This window comes from Microplitis mediator, chromosome 10 (assembly GCF_029852145.1).
Source record: "Microplitis mediator isolate UGA2020A chromosome 10, iyMicMedi2.1, whole genome shotgun sequence".
Classification (NCBI taxonomy): domain Eukaryota; kingdom Metazoa; phylum Arthropoda; class Insecta; order Hymenoptera; family Braconidae; genus Microplitis; species Microplitis mediator.
In genome coordinates, this window is record NC_079978.1 from 20,183,947 (window position 1) to 20,200,278 (window position 16,332).

Consider the following 16,332-nt stretch of genomic DNA (forward strand, 5'->3'; position numbering starts at 1 on the left):
GCCGAGGATTACCAGAAACTTGTCGTTATTTGTAATTTAAAATTTGTTTCATCTCTGCTACGTTCATTTCACACTCATAATTTTTTAGGCTGACATTTTGCGGCAGACTTCAACTGGATAGAGTTTTATTTTCGTAGGGTCGCTCATGGCTGTTGCCTACGGAACAAAAAATATCGATATGCGATTAATCGATTATTTTTCCCCAATCAGTTCATACTATACTTGACATCAATGGCAGTTTTGTGTTAGTTTTCGTCGTTTTGCTGAAACTTTTTGTACTTTTCTGTTTACAAATTCACCAACAGTCAAAAAAAGTCGAAACTCGCTCTTTACTGATCTGATTATAAAAATGTTTCCGCAAAATGGCTGTTATTGTTATCTACACCTGCTCGAATATATACTGTTTAGTTAAGTGTAACCTTTTTTTTAAAAAAACAACTGATTTCAAAAATTATTGAAAAGACGTTTTTGGTAAAGGACATTAACTCATGGGATGAATATTTTGCAAGGATTTAATAAAAATATATTTCGTAGCAGCCACCGGCGGCACGAATTTAAATATGTTCAGCAAAAAATTGCACGTAGACGTCAAAAAATCGACGTTGAAAATTCAGGATGTGAAAAAGGATAGTGCTACAAGATTCAAACACTTGAAAATCGTATTAGGTGAGACTTACTTACAAAACAATTATTACATTTTTTAAATTATTATCAAAACATTATAATTAACATTTAAAATTCATTGCAAAACCAGTCGCAGCTTTCCTGTAATTTTTTAAAAGATTTAAAAAATTTTATAAACAAGTTTTTTAAGTACTAGGTGTGATACTGAAGTTAGCCGATGTCTAATAATTTTTTGATTTTTTTTAAACAATAAATTATAAAAAAAAAAATATTTTAAAAAATTGCACCTGTAGTTTTTTAAATTTTCTACATGTGCATATTTTTAGTTTTTGTTTTTTTTTGTAATTTATTTGCTGAAAAAATAAATCCGAACATTACCGATTGTCTGCTTACTTCAGGATCATGTACTAGGTTCTTATTAAATTAAATTTTTGTTATTTCACTCCACTATGAAGTATTAATAGACCAATTAAATTCCGCGAACATGACTATCAACTTTGAATAAAAATAGAAATGTCACTAATCTTCGTAACTGTATCAAATTTTTTACCAATGATTTTAATTGAATGATAAAAGAAAAGACAACAAAAATTAGAAGAAAATTGAGAATTCAAAAGAAAAAAGAATAATTTCTAATCACATGTTTATATTTCAGAAAATTTTGATACTGATGAAGCAAAAGGATTTTTTGAAGGAAATTTCAGTCATGTTTATTTTATTCTTCATGATTGTTTTGTGACAGCAGAAGCCAATTTACGGCAGAGAGGTAAAGTTTTTTTCATTATTACTTATAGTTTTTAATGATATTCTACAGTATGATTTTAACGATAATTATTAAATTATTTCTTGCTGCTAACTATACACAGAACTATCTTTCCATCTTGGTAAGCAAAAACAAAAAAAGGATTGAATTATTAAATTATATTCCTTAGTAGCATTGTCTTAAGACTGAGCCGTACCTAACGAAATCTCGAATTTAAAATTTCTAATTACGTTTTGAATGGGACTAGAATAATGAAAATCTTCCGAGGAAGTTCGTCTTCTGCTTTTTGTCGGAAGACTTGAGGAAGACGGATTTCATAAGTATACTTGCCAGAGATTTCATCGTTTTGCTTAAGATTCTTCTTAAAGACGTACGAAAATCTGTAAAAACTGCAGCACTTCTTAACCAATATACGAACTATATAACAATCTTTGGTCAGAGTTGCTACAGAATTGCTTAAGATATCGAGTTTCTTTATCTCCGAGTCATTCCGAGTTCAAACGCAGTCTCTTTAGCAAACCTAGTGATCCTCATTTAAATTTATAGTGCTACAAATTAATCATACTATCACTGGATAGAATTATATCGAACATTAAATGGGCGCCATTGAATTTACTATACTAATGCTGAATAGACGACTCACGAAGTAACAAACAGGGCAGTCATGTCCGGGTATCTTAAGCAATTCTGCAGCAAATGAGAGCTAATACATCTTCAGCAAGTTTTACTACAGATTTAGTTAAGGTATCTTCCGAAAGTATCTTGTTGAAGACAAGATACAGATTTACGTAAGACTTCTTTAAGAATGCTACTAGGGTAGTAGCATTGTCTTAAGCAAGTGACTTGGCGAATGTCCCTAGCAAGTTTCTTATGGAGGATTTAAACTAGACTTGAAGATGGATTCCATAAGTATATTTGCCAAAGATTTCATCAAGTGTTGCTTAAGATTCTTCTTAACGACTTACGGAAATCCGTAGAAACAGTCTGCAGCAATTCTCAACGAACTATATAACAATGCTCGATCAGAATTGCTTAAGATATCGGGTTTCTTTATCTCCGAGTCACTCCAAGTTCAAATGCAGTCCCATTAGTAAACCCAATGGTCCTCATTTAAATTTAAAAGGCTACCATTCAGTAATTTTATCACTCGATTAAATTATATCGAACATTGGGCGCCACTGAATTTACTATACTAATTCTGAATACATGACTCACAAAGTAACAAATAGGGCAGTCATGTCCGGGTATCTTAAGCAATTCTGCAAAAAATCAGAGCTAATGGATCTTCAGCAAGTTTTACTACAGATTTACTTAAGTTATCTTCCCGAAGTATCTTGTTGAAGACTAAAGATGTAGATTTACGTAAGACTTCCTTAAGAATGCTACTAGGGTTATTCAAATCATCGAATCTGTAACTACTAACTCTACTTGGTTCACAACCAATTAAATTTAAAATTGATATTTTCAGTACACAAAGCTCACAGAGAAGAATTAGAGCAAGTTCTACTATTGTTAGAAAAAATATTGATTTTACTACCAGAATTATTAAACCGAAGATGGCAATGTCACAGCTTAGCTAGAATTTTACATAAACTATTGCATCCTGGCAATAGTTGGAAGCTCAGACGACAGGCGTTAAGGTTAAACACAATGTTATAAAAATATTTATTTATTCAAGTATGTATGAATTTATTTATTTTAAATGTATAGGTTTTTCATATTATGGTATCAAGCTTTGGGAGATAATGCTCCGGATCACATTCACCAAATGTTTGCATGCCTAGTTCCTAATTTTTCATCTCATCTGCTATTCCGACATCCAGAGCACCGAAAAAATAAAATACACTCCGGTATTACAGAGGAACATGAGAAACGCGAGTTTTTCGAAATTCAACATCCGTCTGCCGTTTTTCATTGCAATACTACACAGCAAGGACCAGTCACACAACCCAACGGTACCCCCATTCTGCCTGTCCAGAGTGGAGAAAAACCCCTGGACAATGAGACTGTCAGATTTTTTGAAGCTCTACTGGAATTTATGGTGACCCAAGTAGTGAAAATTGAATGGCGAGACAAACATACTCGACAGCACAAATGTTTTCAGTTCCTCTTAGAACGTTTCAAAGCCACATACTTACGACAAGTCTGTCCTGGTTTCAATGATAATTTTTCACTGTACAAGCCGAGCTTAGAACTTCCGACAATGCGACAGCCATCAAGTCAGAATGAAAACAACTACACGTTATGCAAAGTTGCTCTGATCAAATGGCTGGCCAATTTCACCCATATTTCAAAAAAAGACAGACCCTTTTCCAATCAATCTAATTCTGTTACATCGAATGAAGACAACACTGAAATTGACGGAAGACGTGTCTCTGTTAGTCAGAGCACTGATTCAAATTCTTGGTCGTCTGAAATGCCATTGTCTCAGCAAGATAATCATACACATGATAGTCAAATTGCCGTGATGTTGGTACGGGAAGTACTGTATGGAAGTCGCGAGAATGTTAATTTCGTACATGAAATTTATCGACAAGCGTTTCTATTGGATTTTACTCACGCTGGTGCGGTTAGAAAAGCTATTGCTGTTTACAAGGATTGGATTCAGATGAATGTAAGTTATCAATTAGTTTTTATTAATTGTTCATTAACTTTACATTCAATGGTTTCAGGAAATTCCGCCTTTCATGCTTGAACCATTAGATAATCTTAAAGACCGGGAGAATGAAGACTCTAAGGTCAATAGTTTACTAGAGAACGAGAATGACAAAAGTCCCTCTGATAGTTATCGTCTTACCCGGTTGAGGAATGACTCATATTTGGGAGCGATTCACCGCGAAAATTTATTCGTGAGGGCTGGCTTACAAAACGTACTTCAACTATTTATAACCCAAGCTTCTAATGTATTTTTCTTAGAGAACGTTAGTGGGAATGCTTCAGCGGCGCTGCTGGAGGAACAAATTGATAGTTGTAAAAGAGTTTTGAATGTCTATCGATATGTCGTTATGCATGCACGATTGGAACCAGCAACTTGGGATCAGTTGCTTCGGTAAGTAAAATATTATCTTAGATGCTGCGATTTTGAAAATTTTAAAATGATATATTTGATAAGTCAGTAATCATTAAGAGATGAAGGAAAAAGTTTTCGATTCTAAACTCTTTTGATGAATATCACTGAGATTGATTACTTGATACTAACATCCGGAAAACAGTTGATCCCTTATTGCAAACCTCAAGCGCAACGCGACAGTCCATGCATTTCTATAAGGAGTGGCCCGTTACTTTGCTCCTGGTGGGAATAACCCATCACAATACAAACGTTTTTTGTTCATTACAATGTCCTCTAGTAGGAGAGACCCCAAAAAGTCCTAAGAAAAATTTATATTTTGAGTCCAGATTGAAATGTAGATGGGTGGAGATAGGTGGACATGGGTGGAGATGCCACTATGTATTCTTATGAAGAGTAGCCCATAACTCTTGCCCTGTTGGGAATAACCCATCACAATATAAACGTTTTTTGTTCATTATGATGTCCTCTAGTAGTAGAGACCTCAAAAAGTCCTGAGAAAAATTTATATCATGAGTCCAGATCGAAATGTAGATGGGTGGACATCGGTGGAGATGCCACTATGTATTCTTATGAAGAGTAGCCCATAACTCTTGCCCTGTTGGGAATAACCCATCACAATATAAACGTTTTTTGTTCATTATGATGTCCTCTAGTAGTAGAGACCTCAAAAAGTCCTGAGAAAAATTTATATCATGAGTCCAGATCGAAATGTAGATGGGTGGACATCGGTGGAGATGCCACTATGTATTCTTATGAAGAGTAGCCCATAACTCTTGCCCTGTTGGGAATAACCCATCACAATATAAACGTTTTTTGTTCATTATGATGTCCTCTAGTAGGAGAGACCTCAAAAAGTCCTAAGAAAAATTTATATCATGAGTCCAGATCGAAACGTAGATGGGTGGACATCGGTGGAGATGAGGCTATGCGTGTCTTCCTATGCAGAGTGGTCCGTAACTTTGCGCCTGTTGGGAATAACCCATCACAATGCAAACGTTTTTTGTTCATTATGATGCCCTTAAATAGAAACAAACATAAATAGACCTAGGAAAAATTTATTTTTTGAGTTCACACGCATATTAGGATAAATTAGGATAGATTAAGATGAATGAAGATGAGGCTGTTCATGATTTTCTATGAAGAGTAGCCCGTAACTTTGCTCCTGTTGGGAATAACTCCCAACAATATGAACATTTTTTGTTCCTTTCGATGTCCTATACTCAAAAAAATCCACAAAAGTCCCGAAAAAAATTCATCCTTTGTTCTTTGACCCATATAAGGATAAATAAGGACGACGGCGTCTCCGTCTTTTTATGAAGAGTAGCCCGTAACTTTTCTCCTGTTGAGCGAATAACTTCCAACAATATTAACATTTTTTGTCAAAAAATTATTAAATATCATAATACAATCACAGTAATAATAAAGAAATAAAATATTTATAATTATCACAAGCGATTGAGGTTTGAACTTTTAGATTTCCCAGCATTTTTTTTTTCAATGTAGAAAATGATATAAATTAATTTTTTCAGAGTTTTATTACAAATAACATCATTAGTATTAGGAGAAAAATCACGTCGTAAATCTCATGATAGTATCGGTGGCAAACTTGCACCTGCAATATTCCAAACACTTATTGTTACATGGATAAAGGCAAATTTGAACGTTGTCATACACAGTCAACTGTGGGATCAATTTCTCGAGGTCTTGACCTCACTTACTAAATGGAAAGAATTAATCCGTGAATGGGCTGTAAGTTTTAACTTTTACTTTAAATGATAAAAAATATTTTCGTCGATTCGAGGGAATTTTACTCGTTTTAGAAAACATTGGATACATTAACGAGAGTGTTAGCGCGGCATGTTTATAACCTGGATCTTAATGACCTGCCTTTAGAAAGAATCAGTGAACAAAAATCAAAGAAACGTCGCGGTGTAGGATGTCGTGCATCAGCAAGTAGTGTTCAATCACCTCGAAGAGGAAGCATTGACCGTGAAACAGACGCATCTTATAAAGAAAACATTCCTGGTATTCATTATAATAATGCATAACTTGATAAAAAATATTTTAAACTGATCAATATTTAATATTTTAGACAATTTGTCCAGAGAATTTAGAAAATGTAGACCGCTTCCGCGAAGTTCGAGTGACAACAATATATGCAGTTTTAAAAATCGAGGCAAGTCATCGAAAAGTCACATAGATGGAGTTCAATTTGAAATACCAGGTAAATTAATAAATTGGAATTTGAATTTTGAGATACAGTTTTCAATCCTAATTAATTCGTTTTCATTCATTCGGAATTCTTATATATTTATATTATATGCTCAGGACATACACGACCGCATGTAGTGTTACCATTATCACTCGAAAAGGATATGATTAAATTAATGTCATCGAATACTACTATGAATGATCATGAGAAAATAATCGGAAGTACAAGAAAGACATTGATAGGAAGAAGAACAAAGTCGTTAGACAGTGTCGTAGTAACTGATTGTGAACCAATAACTCGGTGTCCTTCACCAACACCAAGTAGTGGCGTCGATAGCAACAAAGATAGTCCTATTCAAATTGAAAATATTGATGGAAACAGTATTGGTATGCAACAACTAGAAAAATCCCATAGTTCACAACTCCCTATATTTTTGTACAATTAATAAAAAATAAACAATCAGTCTTACTAACTGCAGTACGTATTTTAGATACAAACGACGTATCGGAAAAAAGATCAGTGATGGCTGGTGGCGGAGTACGCGGATGGTTACCAGATGTCGCGGTCGTATTGTGGAGACGGATGTTATCAGCTCTTGGAGATGTTAATAATATTCAAGATCCAGTTTTGCATGGCCAAGTTATGGACTACTTTATACAACTTACTTACACTTTGATAAAAATCCGTTTAAATCAAGGCGTATCGAGTGATTATCAAGCCACTTTACCTGCTCCAGAACTTATCCCTCCTCTAACGGTCATTTCACCATGGTGTTTTAAGGTACAAAAATTTTTAACATCAACACTACCCTAGTAGCATTCTTAAGGAAGTCTTACGTAAATATGCATCATCAGTCTCAGACAAGTCTGAGGCAAGATACGTCCATAAGAAACGTTAAGTAAATCTAGTAATTTTTGCTTAACCCTTTCCCGGTTTGAAGTCTCGAGGAGTCTCGGTGTAAGCTGTGAGAGGATAAAACTTATCACAGTTCTTAGTAAGGCTGTGTGAGTTTCGGTTCAATCGTATTAGTGCATGCATGCTGCCCCTTCTACTATTTTTTCTGCCCCTGCTCTACTAAATAGGCTAGCGCTCTTTCACTGAAAAACGAAGACGTATAATCCGAATTAAGAGTAGGGATTCAAGGTCAACCGGGAAAGGGTTAAGATCCATTAGCTCTGATTTGCTGCAGAGTTGCTTCAGATACCAGGGCATGGCTGCCCTGTTTGTTACTTCTTGAGTCGTCTATTCAGCATTAGTATTGGCAGAGTGCGCGACGAAAACGACATCTGTCGACCGCATTAAATCATCCTCAAAAAGCACGGAGAGAATACGGAAAGTTTTTATAAACAAATAATTAAAATTTTTAAAGATTGCGAAATATATGTGTGATACCACATTTGAAAGGTGGAAAAATATAGAGTAGATTGTACTGAAAAAAATAAGTATAAAAAGTTTTAATAAATATTATTTGGAACGACATAAGGTTAGCTTGTAATAATAATAATAATAACAACAATAATAGTCATAATAACAAATGAGTTAAAATAATTATAATTATAATTTTTTCAAAGTTAAAATTATTAATTTGCATTAAGTAAAGAAATTAAAGTGATTTTAATAATTCGTAATTTAAAATTTTAAAACTCAATAATTAAAAATACTTTGTGTTAAAAATTTGTAATTTAAAAAATTCCCCGTAATAATTTTTAGCCAAAGATGAACATCATGGATGGAAATGTATAAAACTTGCAATTACTATTTCTGTCAGTATTTTTGCAATTAACAACACAACAACTACTTGTTCTTATTTTTTAACACTGCTTTCATTTAACTATTCACAAGACAAGTGCGATTTAACGCGTATTTCGTCCACTGCAGGCGCTACAATCGATTCGATTGTCCCCACCCTATACTCCGCACCCTGCCAATAGTAAATTCAGTGGCGCCCACTTAATGTTCAATATTGGTTAAGAATCGCTTGAGACAATGCTACTAGGATAGTATTAATGCGTGTGCCAAAACGTGCATTTGTATTCTAATTTTAAGTTATAAGTTTATTAAGAATCAATTACATTATTATTTATAACAATAAAATATTAATGGGTATAAATTATAGATCTTTTTTCTAGGCTATTCAATTACCGCCATCTTATGAAGTTGGAAAGCTTGCTGCTTATCGTTTGATTTGTGTTCTTACCACTCAACCTTTAGACATTAATTTACCTAAAGCACATTTAACATTATTTTATCGTGCCCTTCATTTTGGAATCATGAGCAATGACATCAAAGTTATTCATGTTATTATAAAATATACTGGCCCGAGATTATTTAGTCTTAACTTACCTGGATCTAGTCTCCTGATTATGGACTATATTCATGCAGCGAACATGATATTAGAAAATCAAGATATCGAGGCTCCAAGAACAGAAGCAGTATCTATTTTAGGATCTTTATTATCACTACCAATTGTGCTTGAAAAGTTGCCAGTTCTCAAAGAGAATGGATCAGATATTGAAACATCAACTTGTCCTGAAGCAAACCAACTTATTTTAGAAATTTTACTGCGGAATTGCAGACGAGAACCGACTGGTATCGCCCGTTGTATTGCTCTTTCAAGCATTGCAATGTTTGCTTACAGAGAGTTGTGTCTACAATCACAGCATCCACGAGTTCCTGAAGCGATATCAGTTCTTCTACAAAGTTTGAAAGTAATTTTTATCATTTTCTCTATAGAATATTTTTTAGTTTTTCAATTAAATGTATCTACTTATAGGGTAAGAGACCCAGTACTCGATCAGAGAACTAGTACCCGATCACTTGATGTATTTGTATATCTATATTTAGTTAAATTTACTAAATATAGATGTACAAATACACAAATGTTTACGTACTAGCTCCCTGGTCGGGTATTGGGTCTCTTATCTTACACGGAAAAAATTGGTGATACTAGAATCATACCACAGCTGGTATTAAAATAGTATCACACAAATGATACAAGTATAGAACCACGTGATACAAACTTTGTATCATAGTTCGCGCATGCGCGAATAAACCGTCGATTTAAATAGTAATGATTAAGTTGTTTTAGATTTTTATTTTTAAATTGATCACTTGATAAATAATATCATTTACTTTTCATTTTAATAGCTAACATAAAAATTACTACATTTTAAAAATGTCTATATAGGCAACACATCCATCAGTGGTTCAAACGGCGTGTGATTCTCTTGGTCTGCTTTGTAACAAGTCAGACGTTCTTTTACAGTTCTACCCTAAAGTACCATGTAAAATAATACAGGTAAGCTCATACTTTTAATAATTAACCGTCACTTGCATCATTTTTCTATCCTTCGTCACTCGCGTGAGCGCCACCGCCGAGTTGAACCGAGCACGGTGTTGCCAAGTCTATCCGATATTAAACATTCATGAAAAAAAAAGTGTGTGTGTCATCTCCGACGCACGATTGGAGTTTACTCTTTCAGATCGACTGTCTAAATAGGCACAGAATTAAAGGCTTACTAGTCTAAGAAAAAGGTTAATACTATATCAAATGGTAAATAAACGAATCAATGAAGATACCTAAATAATGTATTTTTATTCTATTTTAGTCTAGTCGAGAAGTTGACTTCCTGCGAAAAATAGTTACAGGTCTCTTAAAAATATAGTTGATAGCTTAAACGATCCACAATGGCGTCTAGAAAAATACGTTTTTTGGATTTTTTTTGGAAAAATAAAATTACAATTAGTATGAACAAAAGACCGTTAAAAAATTAGCCGTCCAGCTTTTTGGCAAAATATCAAAAAGTATAAGTGATAACTCAAATATTAAAAAAGTTTCTGAAAGAGCAAAAAATTTTAGTAGAAAAGTTCTCGACTCCTCGAATTGTAGCTCCAATATTTATAATTTTAATTTAACATTGAAAATCAACTTTTGCGCGGCAGTTTCGGCATGCGCGCGCCGCCACTCTAGTGAGCGTAGTTTTTAAATAATTTTTTTTTATCATTCATGCGATATAAGTGCTATCTTAGCGCACGCTCTTTTGTTCGCCAAATAGTTGTTTGCCCATTCAACTGCTTCCACGACATTTGTGTGCGTTATACGATTATCTGCGTGCGACAAGTAAATTTGAGTGCGACAAGTAAACTGTGGATAGAATTATCGCCAGTTAAATTCTCTGGAAATCCCAGAGACATCCCACAGCAATCCCATAGAAAATATAGACCCAGCACTCGGTGTTGTAAAAAAAAAAAATAGAATTATCACCAGTTAAATTCTCTGGAAATCCCAGATACATCCTATAGAAATCCCATAGAAAATATAGACCCAGCACTCAGTAATCTGAAAAAAAAATTGAATTATCGCCAGTTAAATTCTCTGGAATTCCCAGAGACATCCCATAGAAAATAGATACCCTATACACTCACCCCTGAAAAGTGAAAGTCGTAACGAGGTCATTCGTTGAGTAGATTTTACACCTCATATTTTTTCCATACCGGGCTCCTTATATGAAAATCGATTCTTAAGGAGTAAACTCCCAAAATATCTACATTTTGTTAAAAGATTCAAATTTTGAACAGATTTTTATTTACTTAAAGTTACAAAGGACTTTTTTTATAATGAAATCAACGTCCCTGGTATATTTAACCTTCAAATATCACTCGTCTTTTCAAAAAAACTATCAACTCATTGATCCACTGACATAAAATAAATTTATATTTATATAAAAAAAATTAAATATTTTGTGATTAATAAAAAATCATATTTGTTTTTTTTATTGATAATTATTTATAAAGAATGAACTTGTTTATTTACGACGGTAGCTACTCGCAGCAATAATTACATATGTTTATTTCTGTAACTATTATGTGAGAAAATAACCAAGTACAACTCGGCAACATGGCGACTCGGTCATTTACTGGTTACTCACTCGCACCGGGCGGCGTATTGTCGCTTTGCAATTTCTTTGCCATTAAAGTATTTTTTTATTCAAATTAAAAATATATTATTTTGATTTTAAATTACATGAAAATTTTCTAGAATGTTCGATTGAGGTATTCAAATTTTTTCAAATTTATTCACTGTCAAAATCATGAGAAAAACATAAAAATGTACAAAAAACGACGTCGCGCTCATTGAGTGAGTGACGAAGGATTAAGTACACAGCAAATAAATATAAATCCCGAAAATAAAATATATATATTTTCATATCTAGGTCCTCTCAGAAACGTTAGATACTTTAAGTGCACGTGAACGTCGAAGTTCCTTAATTACATCTATGCTTTTTTGTTTGAGTGAATGGGCTATGCATTTAGGTATTGTCATATTAACCACCACTTTTCAAGGAAAATCCTTATTATTGACACTTTTTACAGTACGTATAATTCTAAACTAGTGAAAAAATTCCCAAAAAAAAAAAAACATTTCTTTTATATTCCATTTATTGTCAGGTTTTAGATAATATCATTCACAATAAGTCTGATAAAATAATACAGGATCAACATAAACATAACAGACATAAGCATGACGAAAAAGATGATTTTAATCCCAATATTATAGTTGATAACTTTGGAGAAGAGAGTAACGTCAATAAATATTTCCGACCAACAAATATCCAAACTATTCAATTAGCTGCTAGGACGGTAGTGATGCATTTAGTCAACCACTTAGGACACTTTCCAATGGGAATCGGTGCGGCTCGTTTATCATCCACGATAGTTGAATTAGATGATGTTCCAGGTATTGACAGTGATGAGCTGTCTTCAGCTGTTTTTCACGCCCCAAATATCCAGCTGCTGATGCTCTCAAATTCTATCATCATGTCATTCGTGGAACTCACGGCATTGAACTCATCTGACGTAGCGCTAGATTTTGTTACCGCACCATCAATAGTCAGAGTTTTATTGCGGGATTTAGCTGGTAAAGCAGCTTGGGACAGTTCCATTTTGTATAACGAACTTTGTGTTAGCAAGGATACAGACTTTAGCGAGCCAATGAAAAATATTGGATGGTTGTCTTTGCATTGTGAAGAAAACCGAGATAGTTCAGTGGATATTTTGTATCCTTTTCAATCGATTCCACCCCATGTTATAAGACATCGTGAACCGAACATCCTTCCAACTTTTGCAAACGCTGCCAGTGATATGGATAATCTAGATGATCTTCTTTGTTACATTGGCCATACGAGTCCAGAAGTACTGACTAATCCAGAAATAGCTCTGAACTCTCCAGCGAACCCGCCGCCAATTCACTGCATGGAAAATGAAACGATGGCAACAATTTTGAATCAACGTAATACTGCTCGAGAATACGTTCCGAACTGTAGTCAACACATCAGCACACCTGATGTCATCGTCAACCCAACGTCTCCCATAGCATCGGCTCCATTCCATCACAGCAGACTCTTTTTCTCACACTTAGGTCTCTCTGGGTGGGAACAACGACAAAAGCTTCATCTGCTCGCAAAAAACGAAAAGCTTCTTCGAGAGCTTCGTAACTTAGATGGCCAACGTTCGCGAGAGACTCATAAAATGGCTGTGATTTACGTAGGCCCTGGCCAAGAAGACAAAAATTCAATTCTCGGTAATGTTATCGGTAGCAAAGAATACGAAAATTTCGTTGCTAGATTAGCGTGGGAAGTAGAGTTAGAAACGCACACCGGATTTCGCGGTGGTCTGACACCTGGCAAAGCATCCGGTGCCACTGCGCCCTATTTCGCGACGTCTTTTTCGGAAATTTTGTTTCACGTTGCAACTCGGATGCCATTAGATAGTCCGGAAAGTCTTTTACAGAAAACACGTCATCTTGGCAATGACGAAATCCACATTGTTTGGTCAGAGCATTGGCGAGACTACCGCCGAGATATTATACCTACAGAATTTTGCGATGTTCTAATTGCTATCTACCCATTGCCAAATAAGTTGTACAGAATTCAAATATCCCGTAAATCGGAAATTCCGTTTTTCGGACCGCTTTTCGACGAATGTATAGTAGAAGACCAAGTACTTCCTGGGCTTGTAAGAATTACTGCCTTAGCAGCTAGTCGAGCTAAAAGATCTACGTTGTCGTTGTATCAACACTAGTAAGTTACTTCTCAAATTTTCTAGTAAACGTGAGTCGAATTCACATTTACTTTAAACTTTGATTACAGCTACGAAGAACGCGCCCGCTCAATTGATGTTGTAATGAGAAATTACAAAGAATCAACAACATTTGAGGAATTCGCTACTAATATTTATTCTCCTGTTCCCCCGAAAAATTCTTTCAGCGGCGTTTCATCTGTAACAGGTTAGTTTTTAAAATTTAGTATTTTCAGTGAGTAGTTGCCATAATTTGTGATTCTTCAGACTCCATTACTACCAGTGTACAATCCATAGCATCTTCGAACCTCGCAGCTGCGCTTCTGGACTCCCACCAGGGATGCTCTAATGTTCTTCGCGGCAATACTGCATTTAGCGGTATAGATATGCGCATGAATAGAGGTGACTAATTCTGATCATTAACCTATATCTACTTTGTAAAAAAGTTAGTATTAGTAACTTGAATGTTTTAGTTTTTTTTAAGATATGTATATATTTTAACAACAAAAATTTTAACAGAGTTTAGTTCTTTATGTTAATACCCTAGTAGCATTCTTAAGGAAGTCTTACGTAAATCTGTATCTTCAGTCTTCAGCAAGTCTGCATCATCAGTCTGAGGCAAGATACTTCCGTAAGAAACCTTAAGTAAATCTGTAGTCATACGTGCTGAAGATCCATTAGCTTAGATTTGCTGCAGAATTGCTTCAGAAACCAGGGCATAGCTGCCCTCTTCGTTACTTCGTGAGCATTAGAACAGTAAATCTAGTGGCGCCCACTTGGTGTTCGATATAATTTTATCGAGTAATAACATTATTAATTTGTAGCACTGTAAATTTAAATGAAGATCATTGGGTTTGCTAAAGGAACTGCGCTTGAGCTTTAAGATGAAGAAACCTGATATCTTAAGCAATTCTGACCGAACATTGTTATATATTACGTATATTGTTCAAGAATTGCTGCAGTTTCTACAGATTTTCGTAAGTCTTCAAGAAGAATCTCAAGCAAGATTTGATGAAATCTTTGGAAGTATTCTTATGAAATCCATCTTCTTGTTTAAATCTTCTGTAAGAAACTTGCTGAAGAACTTTGTCAAGTAACTCTTAAGACAATGCTACTAGGGTAGTTATGTATGCATAAGTATCGGAGATTTAAAGATTTTATAAGACAATTTAAAATCACTCAATTTATTAGATTATGCCTCAGGTATATTTTTATCAATCTAATACTTCACATTATTACTACTAATTTTTTCGAGTTATTCAAATATTATCTTCACTATTAGTATCTTCAAATACTAAAATTTATAATATTTTAGCTTCTGACGGCAGCAAAGTTCTACAAGACAGCCCAGCTCTTCACGGTATTTCACCTCGACCATTGAAAAAAATGTCTTTCAAATCAAGTCCAAAGCCAAGAAACAGTAATCAACATTTAACTCCACCAGACAGTCCAAATATGAGTAAATTTAAAATATCAAATTAATAGTAGTTATTTGTCATCGTAAACTAGTTCTATCGATTAAAAATGGACAATTTATTACTCTAAAATTCTAATCAACAGCAGATAGATAAAAGAATTGCTTTTTTATAAAGAGTCATGAAATAATTAAAATTAATTATTGGCCTCGAAGTTTCATATGTTCCGTCCTTAGATTTACTTTTTTTTGTATTAACATTTCAATTGTATTTTATAATGATAAGTTAGCAATAGAACTACAGTTTCGCTGTTTTATTTAGCAATAACCATAATAATATATTTTACTACAGTACAGTTACTTTGTTAACCGATTTTATTTTTTAATTTATAATAGCTGTAAAAAATGGTTACAAATTTTTGTTAATGATTTTTAACCCTTAGTCACTCGCATCATTTTTCTATTGTGGTCCTAGTAAAAGAATAGGCCTCGGAAATTACCCCCACTACTGAACATTTATGAACTGCGCATGCGCACAGAAAGTGGGAGAACATTAGCACGTAAAATATCCAGAGTGGGAGTAAAAACCGACGACACCCGAAGTCCAATCTCTTGTTGGGACCACAATATCCTTCGTCACGAGCGCTACGCCGCGGAATTAAACCGAGCGCGGTGTTGCCAAATCATCTGATATCAAATGTAAATGAAACCACTATGTCTACGGTATAGATACACGGTAGGCTCGCGCCATGACACTTCAAACATATACATGTGTTTGAACGTGTACTTGGCGCGAGACACTACCGTGTCTCCTGAAAAATAACTACTTTTGTTAAAAGATTCAAATTATAAACAGATTTTTATTTACTTGAAATTACAAAGTACTTTTTTATAATGAAATCAACGTCCCTGGTATATTTAACATTCAAATTTCCCTCGTCTTTTTAAAAGAATTAAATGAGGGAATTAAAAATAGTTCTGTGTATTTTTTTTTCATACCTGGTAAGAAAATCAAATTAAATTTAACTGAAACTTAAAATGTATAGTATCGTATTAAATTTTTATTGGAAAGCTGTATTGATATTTTTGTGAAAATTATGCATTACATGATTTATTTACGTCTATTGATATATTTATAAAAATAAACATATAAAAATAAAAATTCAAAATAG

The 16,332-nt window shown here is 34.1% G+C and overlaps 1 protein-coding gene across 5 annotated transcripts; it reads left to right on the forward strand.

Moving 5' to 3' along the window:
- Positions 1-202: 202 nt before the first annotated feature.
- Positions 203-15,516, forward strand: LOC130675413 (ral GTPase-activating protein subunit alpha-1). Of its 5 annotated transcripts, none has more exons than XR_008991282.1 (18): positions 203-666; positions 1,280-1,390; positions 1,491-1,508; positions 2,856-3,027; positions 3,098-4,001; positions 4,060-4,436; positions 5,987-6,206; positions 6,278-6,482; positions 6,550-6,681; positions 6,786-7,055; positions 7,160-7,449; positions 8,799-9,377; positions 9,857-9,967; positions 11,883-12,041; positions 12,118-13,748; positions 13,818-13,954; positions 14,030-14,148; positions 15,062-15,105. XR_008991282.1 is itself a non-coding variant. In XM_057481083.1 (18 exons), the coding sequence occupies exons 1-18, from the start codon at positions 561-563 to the stop codon at positions 15,226-15,228; spliced, it is 5,694 nt and encodes a 1,897-aa protein (XP_057337066.1). In that variant the 5' UTR covers positions 203-560; the 3' UTR covers positions 15,229-15,516. The 5 variants fall into 5 exon arrangements, 4 of the variants coding, with proteins under 4 accessions (XP_057337066.1, XP_057337068.1, XP_057337064.1 ...); XM_057481083.1 differs by having other exon boundaries at positions 14,044-14,148; positions 15,062-15,516; XM_057481081.1 differs by having other exon boundaries at positions 204-666; positions 14,014-14,148; positions 15,062-15,516.
- The last annotated feature ends 816 nt before the right edge of the window (positions 15,517-16,332 follow it).